Genomic DNA, 13,194 nt, shown 5'->3' on the forward strand with positions numbered 1-13,194 from the left:
GGGGCGCCTGGGTGGCTCAGTCGTTAAGCGTCTGCCTTCGGCTCAGATCCTGATCCCAGGGTCCTGGGATCAAGCCCCACATCGGGCTCGCTGCTCGGCAGGAGGCCTGCTTCTCCCTCTCCCACTGCCTGCTTGTGTTCCCTCTCTCGCTGTGTCTCTCTCTGTCAAATAAATAAATAAAATCTTTAAAAAAAAAAAAAAAGAATACTTTCTAGTGTCATTATTAACGATAAAAAAACACATAAAAGCAAAATTCAATGTCAGATCTGTCAGATTTTCTCATGTTGCATTTGAATATTCAGATTTAGTATTCTATAACTTCCGTAGTAAAATACTGTTTATTGAGTATATGTGATTTTTTAAAAATAAAATTCCATTATTATAATGGAAATGCTATATGACCTAGGCAAAGTGGAGCAACTGAACTCACCTAAATATGAGATGGATTATAAGATGAAATAAAGTGAGAATAAGAGAAAAAATAAGAAACAAAACACAAGAAGAGATGTCTGAATAATAAGCTTTTTTGTTTAAACAATATGAATAACATAAGAGACAGGCAAGAAATTTGGGGTAGGAGAAAGAAGGAAAAGATCTATCAAATTACTGATAAACCAAATGTAGAAACAGAAGAAAGGACTTGCATGTGCTGCAGACTACACTATCCTTTTCTTTATAAAAGGCTCTTTGTAGAATTATTAACTATTCTCAATTGTATTCCTCCATAGTCAACCCATAAGGAAGTTCTGTTGACCCTATTTCCAAAGATATTCTATGCCCAATACTCCATTTCAATTAAAACCTTCCTTGAGAGTTTTGGTTCAAGACCGTGAACTAGGAAGATGCTGAACTCACCTCCTCCCAAGGACGCACTGAGTCTACATATGGAACATTTCCTCTTTACATATGGAACAATTTCCTCTTTAAAAAAAAACAACAAACCTAAAGGCTGGCTAAGTGACCACTACACATCATGCAAACAAGAAGAAATTCACATCAAAGAGGATATGAGAAGTTGGGACACAATCTCACAATAAATCCTACCCCTAGTGCAGCAACTCACACAGAAGAAACAAAACCCAGAGCTTATCCCTGAGGATTAAAGATTGAACCTCACATCAGGCACCCCATTTTTAACACATGCACTTGAGCGATGAGGCCCTCCAAAACATCTAACTTTGAAAACCAATGGGGCTTGCATCCTGAGACCTGCAAGACTGTAGCTCTTAAAGTTTGCAAGTGCTGATTCACCTGCCCCAAGGCCCAGGTCAGAGGCAGCTACTGGTGACCAGATTTAAAGTGAAAAAGGCTCACTTGCTTTATTAAAGTATCAGCCTGAAGAGCAGGCATCTAATTTAACACATACATCTAGGAATTTGCTGGAATACCCTCCTGGACGGAGATTGGCAGGGGCCATCTTCACACTCTCCTTTTGCTGTGCTCCAGAGCACTAGTATTTCTCAGAAGGGAGCTTTTACAGGCAGGCATCTGGCACCCTGACTTTTGTGGTTATCATCCAGGGAAATACTTCTTAACCGAATGGTTCTGGAGGCTAAGGGAGCTTGCATTTCTGGTCCCACGAGACTCTAAGGGTGCCACTCAGAAAGAAGTTTACACCCCTGTCTGGCACCCCTATATTGTGACTGCTGCCAGGGGACATCTCTACATTGCCTGGCTCTTATGGACAGTGGGACTTACATTTGTGGGTCCCACAGGACTACAACCAATGGAGAAAGTGTTCCTAAACAGCTACCACCCCAAGGCACAGCAAGAGACAATAGAAACAGGTCTTTCTGTGAAGCAGGCCAATTAGCTAACCATCATGACTAGGAACTGAGGGGCTTGATGTTAATTAAACACACATTTGGGTCCTTTCCAGAAACTTTGGAGGTCAGATGTGATCTTTGCACTCACCCTCTGCCATGCTCCAGGGCACTAGAGTCTCCTGGAGGGGAGCTTTACATACATTTAGTGCCCTGTTTTTCTGTTTGTTTGTTTGGTGTCTGGGTTTTTGTGGTTACCGCTAAGGGTACACTCCTTGATTGCCTGGCTCTCTGGTGGCTAAGGCAGAGGGTGGTTTCATTACTGGGTCCACAGGATTGTGGCAATCAGAGAAACATTTCTTGGCAGGCTACCACCCCAGGCACTGTGCAAACTGTGGACTGAGGCACAACCCCTAATCTTTCTATAAAGGAGTCCTCTTTACCTTTTCTGGAGCTATGGCCTGAGGGGAGGGCTTTGGGTTTGGCCCACATCTGCTGGTCTGTGGAACTGCTCTCAGAGAACACAGGCTATGGACACGATCTTGATAAAATACCCTCAACAAAGCAGGTATAAAGGAAGCATACCTCAACATAATAAAAGCCATACACGACAAGCCCGCAACCAATATGACATTCAACAGTGAAGAGTTGAGAGTGTTTCCTCTAGGATTAGGAAAAAGACAAGGATGCCCACACTTGCCACTTCTATTTATCATCATATTGGAAGTCCTAGCCAGAACAATTAGGCAAAAAAAGATATAAAGGGCATAGAAATTGAAAGGAAGAAGTAAAACTTTCACTATTTGCAGATGGCATAAAATCATATATAGAAAACCCTAAATATGGCATTAACAAACTGTTCGACTAATAAATTCAGGAATTTTGTAGGATACACTAATAACAAACTACCAGAAAGAAAAATAGAGAAAACAATTCCATTTACAACTGCATCAAAAAATAGCTAGAAATAAATTTAACCAAGGATGTGAAAGACCTGTATATTGAAAACTACCAGACATTGATGAAAGAAAACAGACTATAAAACTGCCTCCAATATTCTTCTGCTTTATGTAATTTGATGATAGTTATTACCTATCTGAAGTGTCTCTTCATGCGATTTCAATTTTTTTCAACCTTTGTCACTCCAATGAAATCACTCTTATCTATAATCTTCATGCTGTCAAATTTAAGAGACAGTCTTCCGTCCTCTCATTCTCAGTTTTTCAATAGCATTTAACAGTCCTCACCCTCTTTTCAAGAACTTCCTTCTTTTGTTTCACTCCTATTCTTGTCACCACTCATGAGCATGGTTTGATAGCTCCTTGTATTCCATCATATCATCAAATAGCATAGATCTTTGGGACTAGGTCATAGATTGTCTCATCTTTCTATAAAGTCTAAATGATGTCATCTATCATGCTGCTTTAATATTCTTTATAATATCTACATGCTGATGGTCCCTGACTATCTCTGAATTTCAAATACGTTCAACTACAAACTTAACATATCTGTGTGGAAATCTCTAAGTCATTTAAAGTTTAAAATCTCAAAAGTGAACTCTTCATTTTTCTCCTCAAAACTCTGGACTTCCACACTTTTATTCTCTCTTACAGAAGCTTGGTTTTTTATTATTATATATATTTTTTTATTTCACAGTACTGTCCTAAATTTTAATTACAAATGCATGTGACATTTAACTGTCTTTTCTGCCATTAAATTCTAAGAACTATGGGGACCATGTACTATGTCTGCTTTTGTATGTTTTATTATTTCCTAGTACAGGACCAGGAACATATTAGGCAAATAATACATGTAGATAATGAATACATAAATGTTCACTGGATTTCTCTTCATCTCTATAACACATTCTAATTATCCTCTAAGACCTAGCTCAATGTTAACTTCCTATGACCCTTTCTCCTAGCTTCCAAAAATGCCATACCTCCTCTGTGTGTTTGTAACATTTCACACATTCTTAAATTATAATGATTATGTTTTAGTCTGTGAGCTTCTTTTTTTTTAAAGATTTGAGAGAGAAAGAACACACGTGGGAGGGAGGGGAAGATGGAGAGAGAGAATCTCAAGCAGACTGCCCGCTGAGTGTGGAGCCCAACATGGGGCTGACCCTGAGATCATGACCTGGGCTGAAATCAAGACTCAGACACTCAACTGTTTGAGCAACCCGGGGTCCCCTGACTGTGAGCTTCTTGATGCCTAATATCTATCATGGTGCTTGCAATATGATTACAAAATAATCTTATAATTGGAAGCCATGACACCTGAAAGTAATTAAACTCACCATATTAAGTCTATTTCCAATAAAGCCATATAGTTTTGTAAAAAGTGGGACCAAGTAAATATTCATAATGATTATTCTGTAATTCACATCATACTGTAATAGCTACCAGCATTAACTGAATACTTACTTTGTCTCAAGCTCTATAATTATTACATGCATACATCAGTTTATTTCCTTAACTCTATGAAACAGTACTATTCTCATTTTTAGATCTCAGAAAATAAACTCTTGGAGAACACAAGTAGTGAATGGCAAGAATGGGATTTCAATGAAGTTTGTTGACTTCAAAGCATAATGTAATTTAGTGAATAAATGGTCAGATTTTGGAATCAGGAAGTAATAAGTTCAAATTTCAGTTCCATCATATTATTACCTGGTTAAACAGAGCTTTAGTCTCATTTGTAAAGTGGGAATAAAATAATAAATACCATATATTTTATAATAAATTAAAAAGACATAAAAAACACATAGTAAATTGCTTATCACTTTGTAGTCTACAAAATATCACTTTTAATTATTGAAGCTGAGAGATTTAGTTGATTTTTAATAAAGTCAATTTATTAAGATCAGAGTTTGACTAGATCTCAGATCTTTTAAATTTCTCTCTAGTGTTTTTCTTCAAACATTTTCATATACATTAATTATGGGGCTGGTTAAATAAAGTTCTGTAATTGTAAGAAAATTACAATTGTATTTATGTTGAAATCACACTATTTTTTCTTCCTGTCCATGTATAGCAAAATGTAACTTTAAGTCATCTTGAAATATCCATGGGGATAAAATTCCCATAGGTCTCTATTCTAAGAACTATCTACCCCCCCACCCCCTCCCACAGGATATTCTTTAGTCCTTTATAAAAATAATAAAAAGAAGTAATAATTATAAATGTGTGGTAGGTGTATAATCATTATCAATAATTTTATAAAAAATTATGTATCATGGATACTTTGTAAAAACAAGTATTTGTGAATGTTAGTTACATTATCAGTTAATACTTTAAAGCATTTTTTATATCTTTTATTTATGAAATGCTATAAGAAGGTCTACTAAAATTTCAAGATTTTTAAAAAATATTGTTTGATAGTTATTCAAATTAATGCCTACCACAGTATACTACATGCATTCTCTTGGTTGTTAATTTTGAATAAAATAAATACTAATTTCAAGATGGAGATATATTCAGTTATGTCTACTTCTGAAAAATACTTATAAAATATTTCTATAACATTCGCAGGAAGGTTTCACAGGCTGTACCTCATTTGAAACTCACCACTAGATATGCTAAATTTGATTTACATGTTATAGAACAGGAAACTCAGGCAGACAGGATTCAGTTACTTACTTGAGATCAGATAACTATTAAGCAGAATTTGAATTCTAACTCATGTCTTTCAAATCCAAAGCCCATGATTTTTCACTTACTATATGGCAAGAAATAGATTGTTTAAACTCCAAAAAAGTATCCTAATAAAATTGGTATGTTATTTAAACACTTTAAACTAATGAAATATTAATAGTAACAAATAAATAAAATCTAGCTGCCATTGTTTTGAATCACCCAGTCTTCATTCTCCATATTGTTAGTTACTTTTAAATTTTAAGTTAAAATAAACTTTGACAAAATAATGAAATAGCAATACAAAATATTACCTAAAATCTGATCCAACTCTCTTCCCATTTTCTGGTTCTCCTGGATCTGGGCATAGATTGGAAGCTGTTTTAATACCTCCCTCATTTACTGTAACAACAGGAAAAAAAAAAAAGAATCAAAACATGATTAGAAAATCAAGAAAAATGTTAATTGAAAAATGTACATAAAATATATTCTTACATTTTTTATAATCACTATAGTTTAAATGTAGAAAGATTAAATATAATTTTATAACCCAGTAACAAAGACAAAGCATTTTTGCTATTAGTGGACCTGTAAGTTTGATATTCATCTTCAATGACATACTATTCTGAATATTAACACTTTGACAGTTAACACTTTATTTTTAATTCCTACCAAATTGTGAAATCTCTGGAAATGCATTCCCAGGGTATCAGTGCCAGAGTTTCCATTAATTATTGGCAGTAAAGCAGTTATAACCAGTTATGACAGTATCATTTGGGTACCTATTATTTTTAAAGTTCCAATAGAAAAACAAGACCCTATGGGAAAAGTTTAAGATTGTTAGCACTTCCTGTTTGGCATATAATGAAGCAGTGTGCTCTACCAATATTAAAGTAAGACTATGGTTCCTCTTACCATACATGTCAGTGAATTATGATATAATGCTGAAAACCAAAATAATGGCTTTTCCCTGTAGCAATAGATATGATTATGTTTTCCTTGCCATCATACACATTTTCAGCAGTTTCTCCAGGACACTCAATTAATGAAAGATTCATTAATATTTTCAATGAATGTGATCACAGTGGGTAACTAAATCCCCAAGATAGGTATCTTAATGGGAACCTGATAGTTCTGATATATGTGAGTGATATTATTTCATAAATTCAGTCTCTTAATGAACTAGAGAATAACTGTTATTTTGCTCTTCATTAACTTATCTGCTTTTTGAGAAAAGAATAGAACCTGAGCAGAGATTCCACAGAGGAAAAAAAATCCAAACTTTGTAATGTTTCCCAACCTACACTGTGGATCCGAGCCACTTGTGGAACTTTCTTTAAATAATGAAGATGTGTGTTTCTACGCCTAGATATTCTGACACAATTACTCTAGGGCAGGACCCTGAGCATCAGTTTTGTGTTTATTTTGTTTTTCAGTAACCCTTTAGGTGATTCTAAGGTAAAGTCAATGTTGAGAACTGCTGGATCTCTGCATCATTTAGTTCAGATTGATCAATATGTTCAAAATGACTTATCAGATAACAAAGTAACTATCAGATAATGTCCCAATAGTCATAATTCTGGTAAAATCATATTTTCAATTAGATATGAAATTTTGCATTTGTGCCCTTCATTCTTTTAAAATCACTTTCCTAAATATCCCCAACCAATATCCTTATTGGCAACTTTATTACATATTCACCAATCTCTGCAAAATATATGATAGTTTCACTTTTCTTGGTCTGATGACTTGCTACTTCATTCCTCTTTACCTTTCTGGGTTGTTTTGTTTGGTTTTGTTTTTGGCCCATTCTCTTACTTTTGACTACTCTTTTACTTTATGGTGGAAAAATTCGAAGGCATTGGCCTACAGTTCCCCATATTTTATATTTCCCTCATGGCTTGAAGAAATTACCTCTTTGCTAACAAGTTCCAATATATCGTTTTGTCATTTTTTTCCAAGCTCCATTCCTGCTCCTTCAGTGATCTACTACTAGGTAATCCCACCAAAATTCCCATTGCTATCTGAGGTGCATGCTCAGATCCAATGTAATCAATGATCACTGATGCTTTTGTGCACTCCATTATCGTTCACCTCCAATCCATCTTGAGTCCTAGAGGAGGACTAAACTTCCTCAAACACCGTTTTTATTACTGTACAAATCTCCCATGATTCAAGATTTCTACTGTATCAGTTGTATTTCCCACTAGTCCATAACTCAAGTCCAACGTGTTCTTCATTGTTCTGCAGTTTTACTCATAAGACATGCTCACCCCTGCTTTATTTGTACTTCCTCCTATCTCAATGTTTTCCCTTTCTTCCTCCTTAGCTATCAAAATTCTAACTAATTTTCAAGACTCAGTCCAAGTCCCACTTTCTGCAAAATACAATCTCTAATTTTACCATAGTATTCTAATCCCTGTTATATAACATGGGAAATTTTATATTTAGTTTTAAAATTCTTTATCATATTATAAATTAGTAGTTTCACATTCCTTAGTCATATATACAAAGAGATTATATACTTGATAAAGATAAGAGAAAAACATAATATACCCACAATGCCTAGGTAGGGCTTAATAACCTCTCAGTAAATATACCCTAGTCATTTGATTAACAACAATACCTGGTATATTGTTTTCAATGAATCAAGTACTTTCTATGGGAAGCACTCTCTTTCCTTTTAAAATGGCTTTTGAAAATGTTGTAGTTTATGTCGTTTAAATGTGATTTTTTGATATGGTTTAGAGATAAAGAAGTGGCATGACTTGAGCTTACCTACTTTATTACAATGTATAACACAGATTATATGTTAATATAAAAGTGATCTGTGAATACATTATTAGAAAAGAAAAATAATAAAAATTCATTTTTTCCCATTTCATCATCATTATTACCTCAAAAAGTAAACCTGTGGTTAATACGAATTTTAACAATAGCTAATGCTTAACACGGTACTATGTGTCAGGAACTATTCTACATTCTTTACACGTATCGACTTCATAACATTCTAAAAGGAGCTACTATTATTATATACTTCCTACAGGTGCAGAAACTAAGTCATGAAGAAGTTAAAAATGTTTCCAAAGTCATACTGTTAGTGCCTTAGTCTAGGTTTAAACCTTGGCAGACTGATTCAAAAAATTCTACTCTTGAACCCTAGCCCTCCATCCTGTCCAGAATGCTCAGCAAGGCAAAATGACATCACTAATTACAATTCAACACCCTTAACCAAATGTTTTATCTTAAAATGCAGAGCATATCTATAATTTTTACCATTTTCAATTAATTCTAGTCCTTATGGTTTTAATTGTTAAGTTATTTTTTGTCTATTTAGAAGTGTCCTTTAAACCACTGTTTTTGGATATCTTCAATAGGGGAAAGACTTTCTGATTTAAAATGTAAAGAGAAGGGGAGAACTTCTGCATGATACATGTATTTAATATTCTTCGAAAATATTTAAAATTTAAAAATAAAGAACAAAGTGTGTAATATCTTATTTCTCTGAAATATGAATATTTCATAACTTCCCATAGCTAGTGATACCAAGACATTCAAATGAAGTTAGTAGTATTCATTCAATAGTTTCCTTCACTACATAAGGATAGATAAGCAATTGGACAGATTTATCACTTGAATAGTTGAATAGTAACCTGCAGAGTTGTTAGAACATGAGTGTTCTTTAAGTGTTTAATTACATGGACTGAGTGCTACCTCTTGAAAAGAGCATCACTATGGGGAATACTGTTTTTGCTCTGATCTCTAAGGATATTTATTATGCCCATTATTATCATTAATGCAAATGAGTTCTTTGCCCCACACAAAAGTGGATAAAAGAAGGGAGGTACAGGATTTTAAAAAACAAATGAATTGTAATTTCTTATAACCCTGAAGTTACGGGCTTATGGGTTTATTTATATGAGTTTATAAATATGGTACAGGAATCTTAATTAATTTACCATATTATTACATGTTTTAGCTTGAAAACATAAACTTAGTCAACAGAAAGATATAATAAGTATGCATCAGGAAATAGTCATCTTTTACATATATCAACTCATTTAATCTTCACAACAATCTTAAGGGTAGTTTATAATAAGCACGTTTTCTGAGGTTTCTGATTGTATACGGCACATAATTTACTCCATAAATAAAGGCAAGTAGATTCTGGAAATAATTCCCCACATTACCTCACCCAGCTGGTTACATTGCCACCTTTCTTAGACTCTTTTATATTAGATTTTAAATTTTTATTCCACCTTATGAAATACAGTGTTTTGGATCTTGTTCTGAACTCAAACATCATGGATGTTGACAGAATGTTATTTTATACTACATATTCTACAAAGAATTGCCTCTTAACTCATCTAGCTTCCCAATAAAATATTGGATCCTTGCCATCTGGGACTGTATTTTATTCCCTCTTTTACTTTCTTTGTCTAGCATGGTATTGGCTTGGAGAAGTAGCTCAAATAGAATCAAAGAATGAATGAATAACATGAAATGAATGAAAGTACGGATTTGGAGATAAAATAAAATTGAAAAAAATACATTATGGGAAGCTCACAGTTTCTTCATAATTCTACATTAATATTCTAGAAGACCCTAGTAGAAAAGTTGGCAAGACTACTAGTTCACTAATTTCAACATTTTAAAATATTTTTAAAAATGTTTTTATCTTTAAACCTTAAAAAAAATCTACTTTTTCCCCTTTATTGACAAATCTATACTTTTTGATGAAAAACAAGGGATGAATAGAGGCTTTTAGAGGTCAGGTATTAAAGCTGGAGAAAGAATCGAAATTAGCATTTAAACAACCAAATGCTCCCCATGAACACTGATGCAGCTTCCTGGATCTCCTCTCTCTCTCTCTCTCTTTTTTTTTTTATTACTGTGTTGCTTCCTGGATCTCTTATTAATTTGTTTCCTAGTTAAACTTTAAAGGTGCTACTGTGGGAAGACATGCTTTGGCAACGTGTCTTGTCCTCGCTTATGCTCACTTCTGGCAGTTCCAGTAACAGAACTGACTGTATTTTTCAAAAAAATACAAGGTTTGGTTTGTTTTTTGTTTTTTCATTTGAAAGGTTTGTATAAGAATTCTATCCTTTTAAAATTACTTGGCCCTGCATTGAATAAATGATATCAGAGAGGGGAAGACTCAAATTCTTACTTGTTAATAAATAATAATGATAAATATTAAAATATAACCTTTTCTATAAACAACCAGAGAGAATGTACTTTTGAAACTATGAGATATTTGAAAAAAAATGTAGTGAAATGAAATTCAATATAATGATGATTTGTTATTTTGTAACTATAAGAAATTGGCAATACATAATTAGTTTTAATTTGTGATTATTTATATTAAAAAATAAAAATAAAAAAGCACAAGAATATTTTTCATCTTTTACATAAGATGTAATGGATAAATGCAAATTATGTTTTAAAATATGAAATAAATTAACATTTTTTGCTTCATGTTTAACTTCCTTTGCCTCGTTAACTTTTTTCCTGACAATTTTAAATCAAATATTCTTTAAATAAAATATTTTTAAAAGAATTAGGCTTTTTGCCTACCAGATACACTGTTATGTCTAAATTCCTTTCTTGCTCACCTCCCATAACCCCTAGGCAAGAGCAACGAAAATAATATGTCCACTAAAGCAAAATACCAAATATAGAGAGTTACATACATTCTAATGCCTTGATAAATCTTAGCTATTTTAATATAAATAGCCTGAATTTCCCAGGACATCTGAAAACTCGAAGCATGTAGCATATAAAATGACATTTATATAGCCAAATGAGCCAAAAGGTGAACCAGCATAGTTTATAATTCTATAAACTTAGAGTTCCAAAATAAATATATTGTCTAGACAAAATATTAGAAAAAAAGGTAGTAAACCTAATATGTAAGTCTGCAAAGATATAACTTTTACTTCATATTTACATGATGAAATTTGGTATGCCAGGATAGTCTTCTGGCAAAATTTTTCTGTTTATATTTTCTTTTATAGGAAGAATGTCCTTCCAAAATGTATCAAGTAATTTATATATGAGAAATTTATTTTCCCTAAACACAGACAAATATGTTTTTAACACCCAAAATATAACAAGAAATCATAATTATACAGCTAAGTACTTTGAAATGAACTGTTTAGGGCTTTGCAAAAGGTGACCTAATTTGATCAATGATTTCCTACTGATATCTGCTATTTTTGGCTTAGTATTTTCAAATCTAACAAAATGTAAAATCACATTTTAAAAGTATGACACTTTAAAATGTTTGATAACATATAGGCTCTGAGTTTTTTGGGTTTTTTTTGACAATTGATGTAATTGCTCAACTTCTGACATTTACCATTATATATACAAGTCAATAAACATGAAGATAAAATCCTTTTCTGATATAACTATAATGAATAATCTTTGTTAAAGAAATAGCTATAAACTCATTTTATCAGATTATTTGGAATTGAATAAAAATAATAATGCTAGAAATATATTCCTGTTAAAAATAATATATGCTATTTATATTAATCTTATTTAGTATCAATATATCATTTTAGAAGTCAGATGTTGTGTCATTAATGGTTTCTTTCCAAATTTATTAAATATGCATATAATGAACAATAGGGTAGAAAATTCCTACAAACTGCTATTGATTTATAACATAAATACAAGTAGCATAGCTCTCCTAAAAATTTTATTATATGTTTACAATAGTATATATGAATGCTCTAATTCAGTGATTCTTAATTTGAGATTCAAGGATGAACTTCAGATGATCTATAAAATCCTGAGTATTAAGCAAAATTGTGTACTGGGGCAGCATACAAATGTGTATATTTCAGGCCATTTTGTGATTTTTCAAGAGAAAACAAAAATTAATTCTATAGTTAATAATTAATTTGCAAAAGACTTGACTTAAAGGGTATGGATAATTCAAATTGAGAATATATTTTTTCTTAAATAAAAAATTGCTATAAAAAGAAATTTTTTCCTTAGAAAAATAACTACATTGAACAAAAATTCCTGTAAGAAATCGCCAATTTAAGAAATTACCAATTTAAGAAATTTCACTCATTTTTTTTTATCGTACATCCTAGAATTATAAAACTAGAATGCTATCCAACATACTAGCCCAAAGAGAATTTTTCCACCTCTCAGCTTGGGAGTTTACCACATTAATCCATTAACTCAATATACATTCAAATACAAGAAAATATTGAATAATAATCATGCATGTTATATAGATATTAATGCAGTTAATTTGGTAAATACACAAACATTTTTATAAAACACACACAAACAACACAGACACCACAAACTTCACTCTTGCACTAGAGAAAGTAACAAAAAAGGAGTACACTCACAGATAGAAAACTTGTTGCTGTTGTCTTTCCCTGGAAACAATTTAAATCCTCTAGATTTAAAATCTATGGCCTTTTTCACTAGTTAAGAAAACAAACAAAAACATGTATCAGGATATACAATTTTAAAATAAAATTCAAGTTAACAAATTTTGTTAGCATTGAATTATGCAAGTTAAAGAAACTGCTTTCTTAAGCCTGATGTAGATACCCAGAAGAAAATAAAAAAGATAATACAGCAATATAATCACTAAGTAGTAAAATACCAAGCAGTAGTGAAGGATTTTAAGTGTTCTATAGGGAGAATCCTGCATATATGTGTGGATATGTTTTTAAATATTATGCAAGTTTTTATATGAGAGCAAAACGTTAACACTTTATATAACTTGAGTTCATCAAGTTTTATGGAAAAATTAAACTAGA

General features: G+C 32.4%; 1 protein-coding gene across 3 annotated transcripts in view; it reads right to left on the bottom strand.

Moving 5' to 3' along the window:
* CSMD3 (CUB and Sushi multiple domains 3) overlaps nucleotides 1-13,194 on the bottom strand; it is a 1,201,062-nt gene that overhangs the window by 679,382 nt on the left and 508,486 nt on the right. For 2 of the 3 annotated variants that reach the window (XM_035011781.1, XM_035011780.1), the window contains 2 exons: nucleotides 12,775-12,852; nucleotides 5,713-5,800 (listed from right to left, as the gene is read on the bottom strand). In XM_035011781.1, coding sequence (XP_034867672.1) covers nucleotides 5,713-5,800; nucleotides 12,775-12,852 — 166 coding nt within the window. The remainder of the gene's footprint in view (nucleotides 1-5,712; nucleotides 5,801-12,774; nucleotides 12,853-13,194) is intronic. The other variant, XM_035011782.1, reaches the window with a different exon arrangement.

The sequence above is a fragment of the Mirounga leonina genome, unplaced genomic scaffold (assembly GCF_011800145.1).
Source record: "Mirounga leonina isolate KUSES-001 unplaced genomic scaffold, KU_Mleo_1.0 Mir_165, whole genome shotgun sequence".
Taxonomy (NCBI): Eukaryota; Metazoa; Chordata; class Mammalia; order Carnivora; family Phocidae; genus Mirounga; species Mirounga leonina.